At 42.5% G+C, this 15,301-nt stretch overlaps 1 protein-coding gene and 1 pseudogene across 1 annotated transcript in view; both read right to left on the bottom strand.

Moving 5' to 3' along the window:
* The window catches only part of CDC73 (cell division cycle 73), an 88,220-nt gene extending 77,259 nt beyond the window's left edge, over positions 1 to 10,961 (bottom strand). The window contains exons 1-6 of the mRNA XM_019638098.1: positions 10,758 to 10,961; positions 8,176 to 8,281; positions 5,908 to 5,977; positions 3,007 to 3,069; positions 2,873 to 2,925; positions 4 to 92 (exon numbers count right to left, since the gene is read on the bottom strand). Of these exons, the coding sequence (XP_019493643.1) occupies positions 4 to 92; positions 2,873 to 2,925; positions 3,007 to 3,069; positions 5,908 to 5,977; positions 8,176 to 8,281; positions 10,758 to 10,888 (512 nt within the window). The 5' untranslated portion in view covers positions 10,889 to 10,961. The remainder of the gene's footprint in view (positions 1 to 3; positions 93 to 2,872; positions 2,926 to 3,006; positions 3,070 to 5,907; positions 5,978 to 8,175; positions 8,282 to 10,757) is intronic.
* Positions 10,962 to 13,139: 2,178 nt separating this feature from the next.
* Positions 13,140 to 15,301, bottom strand: part of LOC109380518 (U1 small nuclear ribonucleoprotein C-like) — a 37,651-nt pseudogene continuing 35,489 nt past the window's right edge.

Genomic DNA, 15,301 nt, shown 5'->3' with positions numbered 1-15,301 from the left:
TACCGAATCTGTTCAGTCTGTACAATCCCTTCTTTGTGGCCCTCCAAGCGAGCAGCCAATCTCTCTTTATCCAGGCGCACACACTCTTCATCCTGAAAACAATCACAGATTAGAAAATACCTTCAATTTTTATTTAATATTTAGAACAAAAAACACACTACGTGTAACTTTCCCTTGCATAAATCCCCGCCTCTAAAGTTCCAGGGCCGGCCGAGTGGCTCAGTTGGTTAAGAGCTCGCTCAAGAGTGCGAACTCTGGGCAACAGAGTCCCCGGTTCGATTGCCAGCCCGAGCTGAGCTGCCAACAGGTGGCAGGATGGCTCAGCTAAAAATATAAATAAATAAATAATAAAGTTCCAGGCACCACTGGCCTTACGTCAACTTGAAGATTACTTTTAGTTACATAAAGACAATAATAATTATATGTTGGATCACATAAAAATAGAACTGACTGAAAGCTTACCCAAAAACTTCAGTAACTTTATGATTAAGTGGTCTTCCCAAAACATAGCATAGCTACCTTTATTCAAAAAGCTATCATACAACAAATAAATTCCTACTCTTCTGGGAAGTTTCTAACCAAATTTTATGAAAAACCTTCACCACAGTCAAAAATTTCGTTTTGGATCTAGATTTTTTCATCTGTTGCCCAGGCCCTGAATCCATCAGCACAGATCCAAACACCAGACGTGAAACTGAATGGTTTTCTACAAAGCATGTTCCCTACAAAGGGTCCCATGGGTCACTTTTGTCTGAATTCAACCTCGGTAACTCAGCTTTTTACCTAATTGACAAATTAGAATTTCAGGTAAAATTCAGGCTCAAAAGTGTTTGGTTACTTAACAACAAATCTTAGTAACTCTGATCTAGTTTAACTGCAACATTTAAAAGCGAGAACACTGAGGACCAGTCAATGTCTGACTAATGGAGTAAGAAACTGTATAAAAAGTATCATCCATACCTTCGAGAAGTCTAAAAAGATGCTGTGCTTCAATTCATGCTCTAACATTAATCTATCATGTAAAATTCTTAAAACAAAACATACCACTGACATAAATACAAGGATAATATTTTAGAAACTGCGATACATGTCTGTCATTTGTAATAAAGGTGTAACACATATTTCTCAAGTTCCTTAACAAGCTGCTGATTTTAATAACTGCAGCCTAGATTTTAATCAGATCAGAATCCCTACCCTCAAGGTTTCTTTCTCCCTCCTAACGTAGTGTCTTACACATTCTCAATATGTATCTGCTGAACTGGAAACAGTTTACGTAACATGACTGTTTAAGTAACTAACTCTGTAAATGTTCTGGAAAGAATTTTATTATTTATGCTGTTTCCTGCTGGTTTTTCAAATTATTGGAATCCTAGCAAATTAACATTTATGACATGTTCAATTTTTTCAATAATTAAGCTTGTTCAATAATTAAACTGTGAATTTGAGGGTTTTCCCAATAAATGGTCCGTTTAAATTCACCCATTTTGTGCAGTGGGTCACAATCTCCTTTCACAGAGAGCTGGGGAAAATTTCAGTTTTCCTGCCACAACATGTGTACCCGGTATAGTGGAACAACTGGCTACCTGGTTCTGCGAGCCTCACACGTCACTTATTCTCCCTGGGCCCGTTTGCTGGTGGACGACATGCCCAGCACTGCCAACTTCAGGGGCTTATGGTAAGGGTTTGTGAGTTAACACACACAAAGTACACGGAATATCACCTAGCACAGAGCAGTAACAGTGAGCTAACCGCCATTGTCGCTACCTAAACTACATCAGGCCCGGGTCTCAAAGTATGCGAAACATTACTTTAGCATCAAATTTTGCCCATGATTCTACTCTACGTACTTTCCAACCAACCCTGTCCCGTTAACAGTTCCCTTTCTTATCCGTAATCGCGGATGCTTTGCTATTTCTGTGGCAGGCAGAAGGTACAACTATTTATTTGATTTTTATACAAGTGTGAAATGCACAGACGCATGTTTTCTAGTCATGTTAACACTAGTGATGACTACAAGTGTTATTCCTACATTGTGAATTGCTATATGGCCAGTTTAGTCATTTCTCAGACTTAAATATGCCTCTAGTACATAATCCTCCATTTTCAGAGGGTTTGATATGTAACTGATCTGGGGCTTGTTATAACTTTCAATAAATAGTATCACTAAATTCCTAAGGTTTAACTGTCTCATGCAGTATACCCTAGCTAATCAACAAATTTTATCTCCAGAGGTTAACTATATCTCTTTTTGGCTTCTATGTCACATGAACTATCTTTATTCACCAATATTAATATTCCACTTGCTGGCTATAAAATGCTACAAAAATTATGTAACCTAATGAGTCAGTATTTTTAAAAGTAAGTGTAATAAGCACTTCATGTTCATAGTTCACAGAGTAAAGCAAACTTCCACACTCTCTTATTCCAGGACTAGGCAAACTACAACCCCACAGCCAAAGCTGGCCCACCATCTGTCTGGTAAAATCTGACTGGAACACAGCCCCACCTGCTCATTCACGTATCATCTGTGCCGCCTTCACACCACAACAGCAGAATAGTGGATAGACACTAAATGGCCCAAAAAGTCTAAAATATTTACTGTCTGGCTCTTCATAAAAACAGTTTTCTAACCCCAATCTAGTCCAACACTTTCATCAATAAGGAAAATAAAGGACTTTGTCCATCATGTAGCTTATACGTGAGAGATCTTAAGCTACAACAGTTCAAGCTACTTACTAATCATCTGTTTATTCTACAACAATTCTTCCAGAAAAAAAGTTCCTAGGACGACTACGAGCAAAGAATTCTTACTGCTGCACAATCCTAATTTTTGTTAACAATATGATTCACCTTTAAAATAGAGTTCCATTACCTCAATCCGTGGTTTCTTTGCTTCTGCTAAAACTTCATCTGCAGCTCGCTTGACTAAGAAAAACAGAAGTAAATAAATGTCTAGTTTTGGGATAGGTTTTTGAAAATTCAATATAAACATTTAACAAGACATACCTTGAGTAGATCGCTGAAGACCTATTTCTAGAGGGGCACTTCTGTCTATACTTGTCGATGTTGCTGAAGATTTAAAAAGATTTATGTGAGATCTTTTTTGAACACATATACTGGACATTATTACAAGTGAAATGCTCAAGATCTGACATATTACTTTATATACGGTGATTTCCCTAGGTAAAAAATGAGTTTTTAAGCAGCTTTGTAAATGCATTTTATTATAAAAGATCAATGCACATTACAAAGTCTACCAGGACGAATAACTGTTTTCAAGAATTTAGATTACAACTTATTGAGATAATCTGACTAAAATCAACTGGTTACTTCAAAGAACATATTCCAATACACATGCCCATGAAAGGATACCAAAACATAAATACATAAACATATGTGTATATGTATGAAGGAAAGGTTACTTTTCAAGTTAGCATTCACTTTAAAATACAATTTTTATTCATAATTGGATTTAAATTTTAAATTATTTTTTAAATTAAATCATTTAATTTCTGAATGGTTCAAAATAACGGAAAGATAACACAGGCTGTCCGTCCCTGTCCCCACCCACCTTGTTCCCACCACCTTATGTAGTGACTGTTACAGTCTTACATCTCTCTCCAGAGTTTCTTTCTGTAGATACAAGAACTACAAAACTATACTTTTATTCCTCCTCCTATTTACACAAAGGATAGTAAACTATGTACACTGTTCTGAGCCTTCTTTTTTTACCAGTGTATCTCCAACATCCCTCCATATCAGTACATAAAGTCTTTTCTAACTCTTTTTATAGCTACATTGTATTTATTAATAACTGCTCAGACTCAGGTAAGCATCTCGTAAGCCAATCAATGATAGGTCTTTAACAACTGTCTGCCCCCTTAGTTTACCCTCTAGTCGGGGAGGCAGGCAATCTATAAGTCAACAAATAAATATGGAATTTTAGGTCAACATAAGGGACTTGATAACAAGTAAATCCGATGGTACTAGACCCAGACAGGAGTATGAGGGAAAGTGATGCTGTTTTTTAGAACGGTCAGCTAAGTTCTCGGACAGAACACCATCTGCAGAGAGCTGAATGAGGTGGTGAGAAGTTGAGCCATGTACCACTGTAGAGAAACAAACAGAGAGAACAGCAATTGCAAAGGATCTGAGGGTTAGAACCATTAAAAGCACCAACAACACTGTACTGCTGTGGAGCAAAGGAAGGCTGGTAGAAGACTTGGTCAGAGGTTTGAGAAGCAAGACCATTCAGGTCAGGATGAGAGGTAGGAGCTTTATTCTAAGTGTGACGGAAGCACAGGGTGGCCCTGAGCAGGTGAGTGACACAATCCAGTTTACATGCTTTTTCAAAACCAGGTTACTAATGGTAGGCGGAGACTGTGCCATAGAAAATAAAGGGTGGAGTGGGGACATGTGAGAAGGCCACACAGTAGAGGAAGCCTGGAGCAGGCTGGGAGGAAAATGGTAAGGAGTTGTCAGAATTTTTTTTTTCATCTTAGGTGAGCCATCCTGCCACCTGTTGGCAGCTCAACTCAGGCCAGGAATCGAACCGGCGACCCTGCCACCCAGAGCTCGCACTCCTGAGTGAGTTCTCAACCAACTGAGCCACTCAGCCGGCCCAGGAGTTGTCAGAATTTTAAAGATGGGATAGATGTGAGATGTAAGAGGAGAGAAAGCAAAGATTTCTCCAGGGTTTCTGGCCTAAGCAGCTACATGAATGGGATCCCGTTCACTGAGATGGGAACACCAATGAATAGACTTGCTGTTTTAGTTTTGTTTCCAAGAGAGCAGAAGGAGAATCCGCACTCTACTTTCAGATATGTTACATTCCAGATGGCTGTAAAATATCCAAGGGAAGATGCTGAGAGTGAATTCATAAGCCTGGAGCTCAGGAATAGGTCAGCATTAGAGGTAAGAAAGTACGCGAAATAAAATGGGGGTGGGGGGGACGGACAGCGAGTAGAAAGACAACTCAAGAGCCTGGTGCCCTAAATGGCAAGCGAAGAAAAGGCTCCCCAGGAGGGAGCAGTCAACAGAATCAAGTGCTGCTAAGAGGTCAATACAGCTGTGGCTAAAAGACCCAGGGTATGCAATCCCCAAGCCAGTGTAGACCTCATAGGGCAATTTCAGTGGTATGTGAGGAAGAAAGCCAGGCTGCAGAGGAGTCAAGAGGGAAGCAGAGGTAAAGAAGCAGCAGTGATACCACGCAAAGAATGTGGGGTCAAAATGTTTTCTTAAATAAGAGCTCTTGCTGTATGTATCTCTAAAGGGAATGATGCAGAAGAAAAAAAAAATGATGGAGCAAGAGAAAATCAACAATTTTCCAAGGCACAGTCTTTGAAAGTGTGAAAGGAGATAGGCGACTGGCCTTAGGAGCAAAGACTGCGCACCCACTTAACACGAAAGAAAAGAGAGCACATGGACACAGCCGCAGGTAGGTCAATTTTTTACTGGGGATACAAATTCTTTTACCCATTGCATATTTCATGGGAGGAGGGGATTGAGGGACGGAGGGCGGGGGGGACACAATATCCACTTAAGAGTGAGAACAATTTCAGGATTCAAAGCACGAGAAAATTCTCCATGGCTGGTTTTGAAGATGGAGGAAGACAGATGACAAAGAAGTGGGCAACTTTTAGTTGAGGAGAACAAACCCCATTCCATAGCCAGCAAAAAACTGGAGACAGTGCTATATCTGCAAGCAGCTGAGCTCTGCCAACAACCGGGAGGAACTTCGAAGAGGACTCCAACATCCTGATTTCAACCTGTGACACTCTGAACAGAGAACCCAGCTATGCCATGGCTTGGACTTCTGACCTACCAAAACTGTGAAATAATAAATTCTATTGTTTTAAGCCTCTAAAAAACAAAAACAGGAATGAGAGCAATTTTAGAATGACTCACATGTTTCACCATTGAGATACCCAAGTAGATCTTTTCGGTCAGGTCTCCTAACCACAGGAATATTTTCAGTCTAAAATAAAAATTTTAAATTAGATACCAAACCAAAAACAACTATAAGGAACTTGGTCAAGATGAACATCATGTAATGTTTGCATTTTACTCCAACATATCTTCATAACATTATTTAGAACTGCATTTTTAGGAAATGAGTAGGTTAAAAGAACCTAATAAAAATCTTGAAAAATATTAAGCATATTAATTTTTGATTAGGTTACTCTCGAAACTCAAATAAGATATGCAAAAGATAGTTATTAGAAATGAAACAATGCCCCTTTCCCTCTTCAAAATATCAATTTGAGTCTTATTTGTTCCCATCGCTTACTGTAAGTATTTAATTTTTCCTTTTACTCGTGATGGTTTGCGCGTTGAGGGCAAATATCTTTTCAGTCCCATTGCTTGCTCATTTTATGCAATGTTTCCAAAGTGCTTTCTTTTCTCACACCCAGACCAGATCTCCTCAAAATATACTAATAAACTTAGCCACTAAAACTAAATTTTTATCATTAACAATAAGTATGTGTTGATTGGCATGGGGGAAATTTTACATTATACAGGGAAATGCTAACGGTGGTTGTTTCCTTTCTACAGTGCATATTTATTTTTTATCCTCAAGTGTGTATAAATTCTATAAGGTTAAAAAGCTAAATCTGGAAAAATGTATATACTTTGTTAAAAAAGATAATTTTCCTTTAAATTCCTATATTAGCAATTTGTAAAGAGGTGAGCAAAACAAAACCATACTTTAGGCACCAAGTCATCTTTGGGCCATGAATTCAGTGAATTCTGTAATTATAACTTTCCGTATCGTTTTTATAATATAAACAAACAGTTTACACTATAACTGTTTGTTTACATTATAACTCTATAACATAGAGTACAGGATAAACTAGCGGCTGCAGGAATACCTAGTGAAAATCCTTTTGGTCAGTTTACATAAGCAACAATGAAGTAACAAGAAACCTTAGAAGTCCTAGCTAACAACCTTATACTGAATACTGATTTAACGTCACTGCACCAAACGTTCTATACATGGTCCTCAATGATAAGAGATGAACTGTATTTAATCACTTAAAATTAATATGTTTTTGAAAAAGAGTAGGCTAAACTGTAATTTATGCTTATAAATCTAGACATTTAAGAGCCCACAGGTTTTTCTGTGCACTCGTCTACAAGGATATCATAAACACTTAAAAGATTTGGATTAATTTTCCTTAAACTACTGTTTCTAAGTCTGAGAACATACTTCAGGATTTGGTCACTAATGAATTATACACACATCACAGCCAACTGAAAAAGATGTGAGTCCATTCAACCAAGCGAGGAGCTATGGGTCAGGCAAACGCATTTCCGAAATGGTCTGCTCCAAGGAAAGAGCAAGTAACAAAAAGGGGTTAGGAAAATAAAACTGTAGAACCTAGAATTTTAGAGCCCTGCCCTTTCGATCTTTCACAAGTAGTTAAGAAAAATGAAAGAGTGTGACCAAGGGTCCTGAGGGCCACAGTAACGACCACAGTGTCAGTTTGTGCTACACCCATTCCCCAAGAACAGAGTCTCTACATCTAAATCCAGTATCTGGCCCACCTTTATTACCCCAAAATGAATGGATACACTCAACAAAACATTCTAGTTACTGCCTACTTCAGTTTTTAAGATCCGAGTTAACACAGCTCTACAGAAATGCCGCTGTGTTATCCCACTATTTCCCCAGATTCCAAATTGTTTCACTTTATATATTATTTCTTTCAATACATATTTGACACTAAACATGTATTTCTTGTTCAGAAAAGCAGTGTTCAAACACTGAGGTGTAGAAAGTAGGCAAAACTGAAAACAAATTTATCAATAAAATCTGAAAAAAGTTTGTTGATGAAAAATTAATTTTAAAAAGTTGTTGATCTTTACTGTTCCTGATGTCAAAAAAGTTCTGAGATTAAATCAGAGTTCTGAATTTCAGGGTCCATCCACAGACTCACAAATTTTTTAAAACATCCCTACAATGTCTTTAAAACGTCTGTTGTTGTAAACATTGCCCACATTTTACATATTAAAAAATATGCGTAAATCACAATAATCTAATCACAACCCTCCAGGAAGCTTTCATACAAACCTCTCATTTTTTTTATTTGAAACCCATGAGGGACATTTTCCATGCCAAATGATACCTACCACCAATCAAATCAATAAAGTTTTAAAATGAAGTCTACTTACGGCTGCACGTCGGACATAAACAGGATGAGAAAGGTGCACATTATTAAGTAAAAATAAAATAGAATCCAATGTGTAGTATTCTCTGGGCTGGCCTTCCTTTCCAGTCCTGAAAGAATCATAGCAAGAGTTTTACTCACAATTCTGTTTCAACTCCTTAGGCTTAATCATGTGTATTAATTTGCCTATATCCACTTTGCTACACAACAATAGATTTAACATGGCTAACAAAAATACAAAGCATGAAATCCAGTAAGTGGAATTGTCATTAAGTGGTAGGGCAAAAGGAACACAATGGTAGACAATGGCAAAAAAGCAAGAAAGCAAGCATACAACATCCATACTCTAAGATACTATATACACTTTTTAATATTTGGCCCAAATTACGTTCTGGGCTTTGTCAACAGAGAAACCTAATCAGTAACACACTGGAGAGGATTCATAAAAGAACAAACTGATTAAAAGCAGCACAACTGTTACTGGTGCTAAACTTACAAGAAATGTATCCTATGTCTCCTAAGTAATGATCTTAGAGTAAACACAACAATGAATTGCTGAGGTATAAGTCTTATGACATCCTTCAAATTAAACCAGTGATGTAAAACCAAAATGAATTCTACCTGTGATAAAACAATGTAGACTAGGGGTGCAAGTTCTTAAGACAAGAACATAATATACTACTACTTGCTCAAAAAATGTTAATGTCCAATCCCACCCTTCCTACAACATTCTCCCCATCGAGCAATGTCAAAGCATTTGAATTCACTTGAACATGGCCCAGTATAATCAGCCCCGAACCTTATTTTCTAGCCTCTATCTCCACTGTTCCTCTAAATCTATATATTTCAAACCACACATCGTTGTCAGTTATTGTACTATGAGATAAAAAACATGGGTAACAACCATGGGGTTTTAATGATATAGAAAAACAAAATAAACTCAACATACTGCATGCAATAAGGGCATATTGTTCAATGTTATGAATATGTACATATTTACACATGCACACAGATTAATAATAAATGAAAATATACTTATTGGTGTGATTCACTGTTGTAAAAGTTTGATATCTACTATTCTAAGCACTCCTTTTTCACTACTGGGTCCACTAAACAGCTCTCAAAACATTTCCTTTCCAGCATTCACGCCTTTTAGGAACACAGCTCTCTCATCCTGAAAGACCTAATCCACTATTTCACCTTCAGAATTCCCACCCATTCTTTAAAGCTTATTCCTCTGTTCATTCATTTATTCAAGAAAAATGTGTAGCATGTCTACATGCCAAATATACTTCTATGAAATCTTTCCTAATACCCCCAAGCTAGAAGTGACTGCTCTCTTCCTAAGACCTAGCGCAGGTTTCATCTCCTCTATCCTGATGATGTTAACCTCCTCTGAGGAGGGACCAGAGTCCTAAGAATTCTCCTATTTCTCAGATTGAACCGCCCAACGCCTTAACCGTTAAAAACACAAAAACAAAAAAAAAAACAGTTAAAACTCCAAATGTAATTCAGTCTCAGATTGTTTTGAACGGACGAAACACAGGAAAATAGAATGATGTCACTTCTTAACATTCCATGAAGCTAATTAAATCACAATCCCTCGAGCCAAAAAAAAAAAAAAAAAAAAAAACGAAAACGACCAGCGAGATTTCCCCCTAGATTTCCATCAGCTCTTCTTCATAAAGCCCACTACTTCCATTCAATCACACAACACACGGATGGAAGGAAGTTCCAACCCAAGGTTCTCATGATCCCAATGAACCACCACCAACGAGAGACACAGCGCTCAAAAGGCCCAAACGATTCGCAGACCTCTCTCTCTCTAGATCTGTTCTCAGCGACTTCAACTCAGGACACCCCACGTGGATCGATGTCCCCAACACACCTCTCTTTAAACCACATTTCCCAAAACCACACACACACACACACACACACCCGTCCGTGTCTAACTCGGAACTCGTAAACCTCCCTCTACCTCGCCGGTAACTTTGTCCCTGGCGGAAACGCCTGCCTTCACTTCCAACCCCATTTGGATGGCTCTTTGCAAAGTGACCACCTCTCTTTCCCGTCCCAACTCCATGCCGTTGGCTCCCTGCTCTCTCCTTGAGGGAATCGCGAAAGGAGAAGAAACAGAGCAGGAGTGGCAAGGGGCAGCGGAGATAGTTAGCAACACAGGGCAGCCTCGGACCGGGAGGTGGGGGAGGGAGGGGCAGGGGTGACACACAAAAAAAAAAACCTGAATAAAAAGAGGCGTCCCCGGGAGCGGACGGTGCGCTCCTGCTTGATGCACCTATGCGCGCCGCTGGCGCTCCAGCCACATCGGGGGTCAACACGAGCTGGGGAAGTCAGAAGCCGCCGCGGCACCTCTTCCCTTTAGCTCCCCCAAGACTTCCAGGGATGGACCGCTCCAGACGCAGCTCCCACCTCTCCCTCCTTACCTACAAGTGGAACTTCTGCCCCAGAGAAAAACTTTTCCCCGAGCCCCCGTGAGCCCCATCCCCAAAGGGAACGGGGGGGAGGGGCCCGGGAAGGGGTCGCCTGGGGGCGCCCGACTCCGCCCGGCCACAGCCCGGCCGCACTCACCCCCAAACCACATAGTTGGTCTTCACGTTCTTGGGCCAGGAGAACTCGCCGAAGATCACTTCGTCTCCCTTCACCACAATCTCCTTCTTCTGGATGTTGTACTGTCGCAGGACACTGAGCACGTCCGCCATCTTCACCCCCCTCTCCGCCGCCGGCCCCGGGCGCCGCCGCCGCCGCCGCCGCCGCGCCTGCCTCCTCCTTCCCCCGTCGCCTCGCTCGCCTTCTCCTCCTCCGCCGCCGCCGCCGCCGCCGCCGCCAACCAACTGCAGCCGCACTCGCAGCCGCCCTCGCCTGTGCCAGCAGCAGGGGCAGTAGCCACCCAGGCCGCCGAGGACCCCGCGCTAGGAGGCAAGGCCCCACCGCCGGCTGCCCGCGGAGAACGCCTGACTGCGTGCCTCCAGCGCCGCGCGGCCGCCGCCAGGGGGCGTCGCCACCGCCCCGGAAAACGCCCCTCCCAGACTCCCAGTCGGCACGCGCCCGGCTCCCGGCCCGAACCTCGGAGCGCAGGGACACGGAGCCCACGTAGGACGCACGTACGGGAGGGGGGGGGACAACATCGCCGGGCGCACGCGCGCGGAGCGAGGCTCGCGTCCCCGCCCCCTCTCCCGCCACGCGCATGGCGAGCGACAGGTGCGCGCGCACCTGCGCTGGGGGCTCCGCGTTTCCGTTCCTAGAGCGCGCGCTTGGCGAAAGCTGTGCCCAACGCCCCAGGGTTACCTTCCCGCTTAGGTCGGGCCAGGCTTAGCCAATGGCCCCGGGGTCGCAGTGCTTAAGCCCCTTTGGAGAGCGCGCGGCGTGGGGCTGTTCTCGGTGTGAGGTTGACTCGCGTGCTGGAAGAGACCCGAGTCCCGCGGCGATCAGTCCCGGACACCGCGCGCGTTAGCCGCTGTGTGACTTGGGTCCAGTTCCGTCCCTTCTCACAGCATCGTGTGGGTGATGGAGAAAATGGAGCTAGTGTGAGGAGTCAGGGTCTCCAGCAAATCCTGCAAATGCCGTACATGTGGGACCTTCCCCCCCCCCCCCCCCGATTCCTTACGTGATGGCTTTTTCAGTCCTGAGCCCTGCTCCCCGCAGACCTCCGAGGGCTACATGTAAACGGTTCTGTTTCAAGATGCCGATCTTGAAGTTTAGAGAACGCGAACTCCAAACTGTGGGAATCAGAACTTTTGGAATTCTTGATTTTTTGTATTTTTGATTTTTTTTTTGTCATCCAGAAGGTTCAAGGGAGTACTTGCTGTCCTAGAAACTGATATAAATTCAATATACAGCAGGTCCTCAACATTTTTTTTTCAGCGTTGTTTCCTTACAAGGTTGATGAGGGAGAGAACAACAAAAAAAATGGAGTCCAATCTGGCCATCGTGAAATTTGCAGCCAGTCCCATTTCTGCATGAGTTTTTCCCCACGGAATCTGGGGACTCTGGTTTCCTCCCATGTCCCAAAGGGGTGGGGAGAAATTCGCTGATGACTCTACGTTGTCCCAGTGTGAGTGTGGGTTGGGTGTACGTGGGGAGGAACCCTGGGATAGAAGGCTGCCTGTCCAGGTTCGGTGGGACCCACCCTGTACCCAGAGTTACAGGGTCCCACCCTGTACCCAGAGTTACGGGGTCCCACCCTGTACCCAGAGTTAGCTGCCGGCAGCCGCTCCCGCCACCCATGACCCTCAAGTGGAATCAAGGGGGTGGAAAAGCATTACCTTCCTTGTTTGGGTTCATGTTTCTTAAATACATGTATGTCTCACGTGTGTTTCATTCACACCCACACTCACGCCGACCGGGACAAGTGAGACAGGCCAGTGACCCTCACCTGCACGCACATCTTTGGGCTGTGCGAGGAAACCCAGGCAGACATGGAAGTACACACTCCACCCAGACGGTGTCCCTGGCTGAAATTCTTTTTTTTTTTTTTTTTTTTTGGTCTCACCAACCTTATAACCGAAAGACCCTGAAGGAAACGAAGTCACTTGAGGACCTGCTGTATTATGGCTGGTTTCCTAAGGAGGTAATCAATGATGGGGTTATCCTTTTTGGTAAGGGCATGAGGGTGACTGGGTTTAGTGTTGTGGTCATGGACAGTAGTGTGTTAGGGAAATAACAGTATTTTATAGGAGGTTAGGCAGCTAGCTGAGAAATGTTGAGTTTTTTGTTGTTTTGTTTTTTTTTAATTAAAAGTTGAGAATTTTATTTTCACATTTCACAGTACAGATGAAAATTGCTTTGTTTTTTGTCCCATTACTCCCTTCCCAAACTATTCTCTTTGATAGGAAGGGGGAGCGAGTTTTTCTTGTCCTGCTGTTAGAAAACACCCAGAGTCACACCACCAGGATCTCCTGGTGAAACAGAACAAGTTCTATAAAACTGATAGAAAGAGGCTCTCCTCTTTCCTTATTTGTCTGGTCGAGTCATTCCTGGCCAAGTGGGCACCATCATGGGACGGGCGGGAGGTCTCATCACTGGGGGCCCCCGGCACCATTGGCATGTGGCCTCCCATAGGGGGCCTCATTCCAGGATCAGGTCCCACAGGCATCATCTCAGGAGGAGGAGGGCCCATCACTGGCATCATGGGAGGGCCCCCCATGTGGGGTGCTGGCATCATACCAGGGCGAGGAGGACCCGGGAGACTGGGGGGAGGTGGGATCATTGCCCCCCGCGGGAGGAGGAGCAGAGACTGGAGTAGGAGGTATCGTTCCTTGCTGAAATGCTACGGTTGTTTTGTCAGTCAGGCTCTGAGCCCGCTCTTCCATCCATTACTTTTTTTTTTTTTTAAGATTTTTATTGGGGAACTGGGGGGATGGGAACAGTGCTGGGGAATTGGGGGAAGGGGAACAGACAAGTTGCTGTCGTTTTTGTCCTTCAGTCTAGTTGTGGAGGACGTTGCTTCACTGGCCCAAGTTGGCACCATCATTGAGCTCTTCCCGGGCGAGGCAGATCAGCCGCGGGCTTCTGGACGGCCCCTCACGGCGGCTGCTGGCCACTCACGCTGACTGCTGGCTACACACGGTAGCCCATGGCAACCCACTGCCACAGGGGCTGCAGCCTATGCCATCGCTGGCGACTCACAGCAGCCCAGCTCCAGGTCGAGCTGTCTTTCAGCATCTTAGCTGTGGAGGGCAGTGTCACTGGCCCTCATATGTGGGATCCGAACCAGGGCCCTCTGGCGTCCCAAGCCAGTTCTTAACCATCGTGCCACTCGGCCGGCCCTCCATCCATTTCTGACAGTCGCCTTTCACATTCTCTGTGGTTCCTATCACTGCAGTGTATCTTTCGCACAGATGGAGAGTCATGGGTGGGGTATGTATCGCAGTAGTCACAATAAAACTTGGGCATGGGGCACTGCAGGCCGTTGACCACTCTGTTCCGCACCACCGGAAATCGAGAAATGTTGAGTGTTTGTCAGTAAAAACATCTGCATGGTTTGGGGAACAATTAGTTTCAGCGGAGACCCTAGAACAGTCAACTGAAGCTTTCATATGTTTTACTACCGTTCGACAAAATGGGTGCACTTTGGGTACAGGATCTAATGAAAGACTTAATTAAACAAGTAGTAAACCTCTGAAGAGTCAGCACTCCGCAGCCTTGTTCAGTCAGGCCTTTCATGAACAAAAACAAAGGATTTTTGAATCTAGAATCCTGAAAACAAAATATTTTGATAGGCTGGCTTCTTTTAACTTGAAAAGTATACTATAATCATTGAAAGGTATTTTTATTAACACATTTTGTTTATGTATAATTTACCTGGCTTTTTGCATTGTCAGTTTTCCCCTAAGTTTTGTAAACAACGATTTCTCATAATAATTTTTCTTTTTAATTTCAGGCATTATGGAAAAATCTAATTATGTTTCTTGACCTTTCATGTGCAGAGTAAAGGAACAACTCTTTTTTTCCCCAGTGGCCATTTTGGGAGGCCTGGTGAGAGTTTAGGCATTATTCTGAATCTGAGACCTAAGCAGAGAAAAAACAAAATTAAGAATAGTTGTTAGAGTAAATGAGTATTAACTTATAAGTATCCAAAGACAAGAAATATTTACAGGCAACATTGTAAAAGCATAGCTATAGACAACAATGGTATTAGGAAGTAAATTTTTTCAAAAGTATGAAGGAATTTTTTCAAAATGATTTAAGACTATGTTAGAAAACACTGAGAATTAACAAATATTTTGGTGGAAAAAAGGAACCTCTACTAATTTGGGCACATAATAACTGAATTCTTCTACAGAAAAAAAGACTCAAATTCTAATTTTCCTCTTTTGTACATTAGTCACATAACTATCTACTGTATAAAATTTATAAATATACATAATTTATATGCATGTGTATTTAGGCATGAATGAATATATAAATACACAAATAATATATTTAAAGTATTTAAACTAGAGCCTTAACATATATACATTAAATAAAACAATATAGATATCATATTAAATTTAACATCTTCATAAACAGTAATAACTTTTTATTTTAAAGATTTTTATTGGGGAATTGGGGGAAGGGGAACAGACAAGTTGCTGTCGTTTTGTTCTTCAGTCTAGTTGTGGAGGACGTTGCTT

The sequence above is a fragment of the Hipposideros armiger genome, unplaced genomic scaffold (assembly GCF_001890085.2).
Source record: "Hipposideros armiger isolate ML-2016 unplaced genomic scaffold, ASM189008v1 scaffold_37, whole genome shotgun sequence".
In the NCBI taxonomy this organism is placed as follows: domain Eukaryota; kingdom Metazoa; phylum Chordata; class Mammalia; order Chiroptera; family Hipposideridae; genus Hipposideros; species Hipposideros armiger.
The sequence above is the reverse complement of the archived record's forward strand: the minus strand, read 5'-3'. Positions and strand labels throughout refer to the sequence as shown.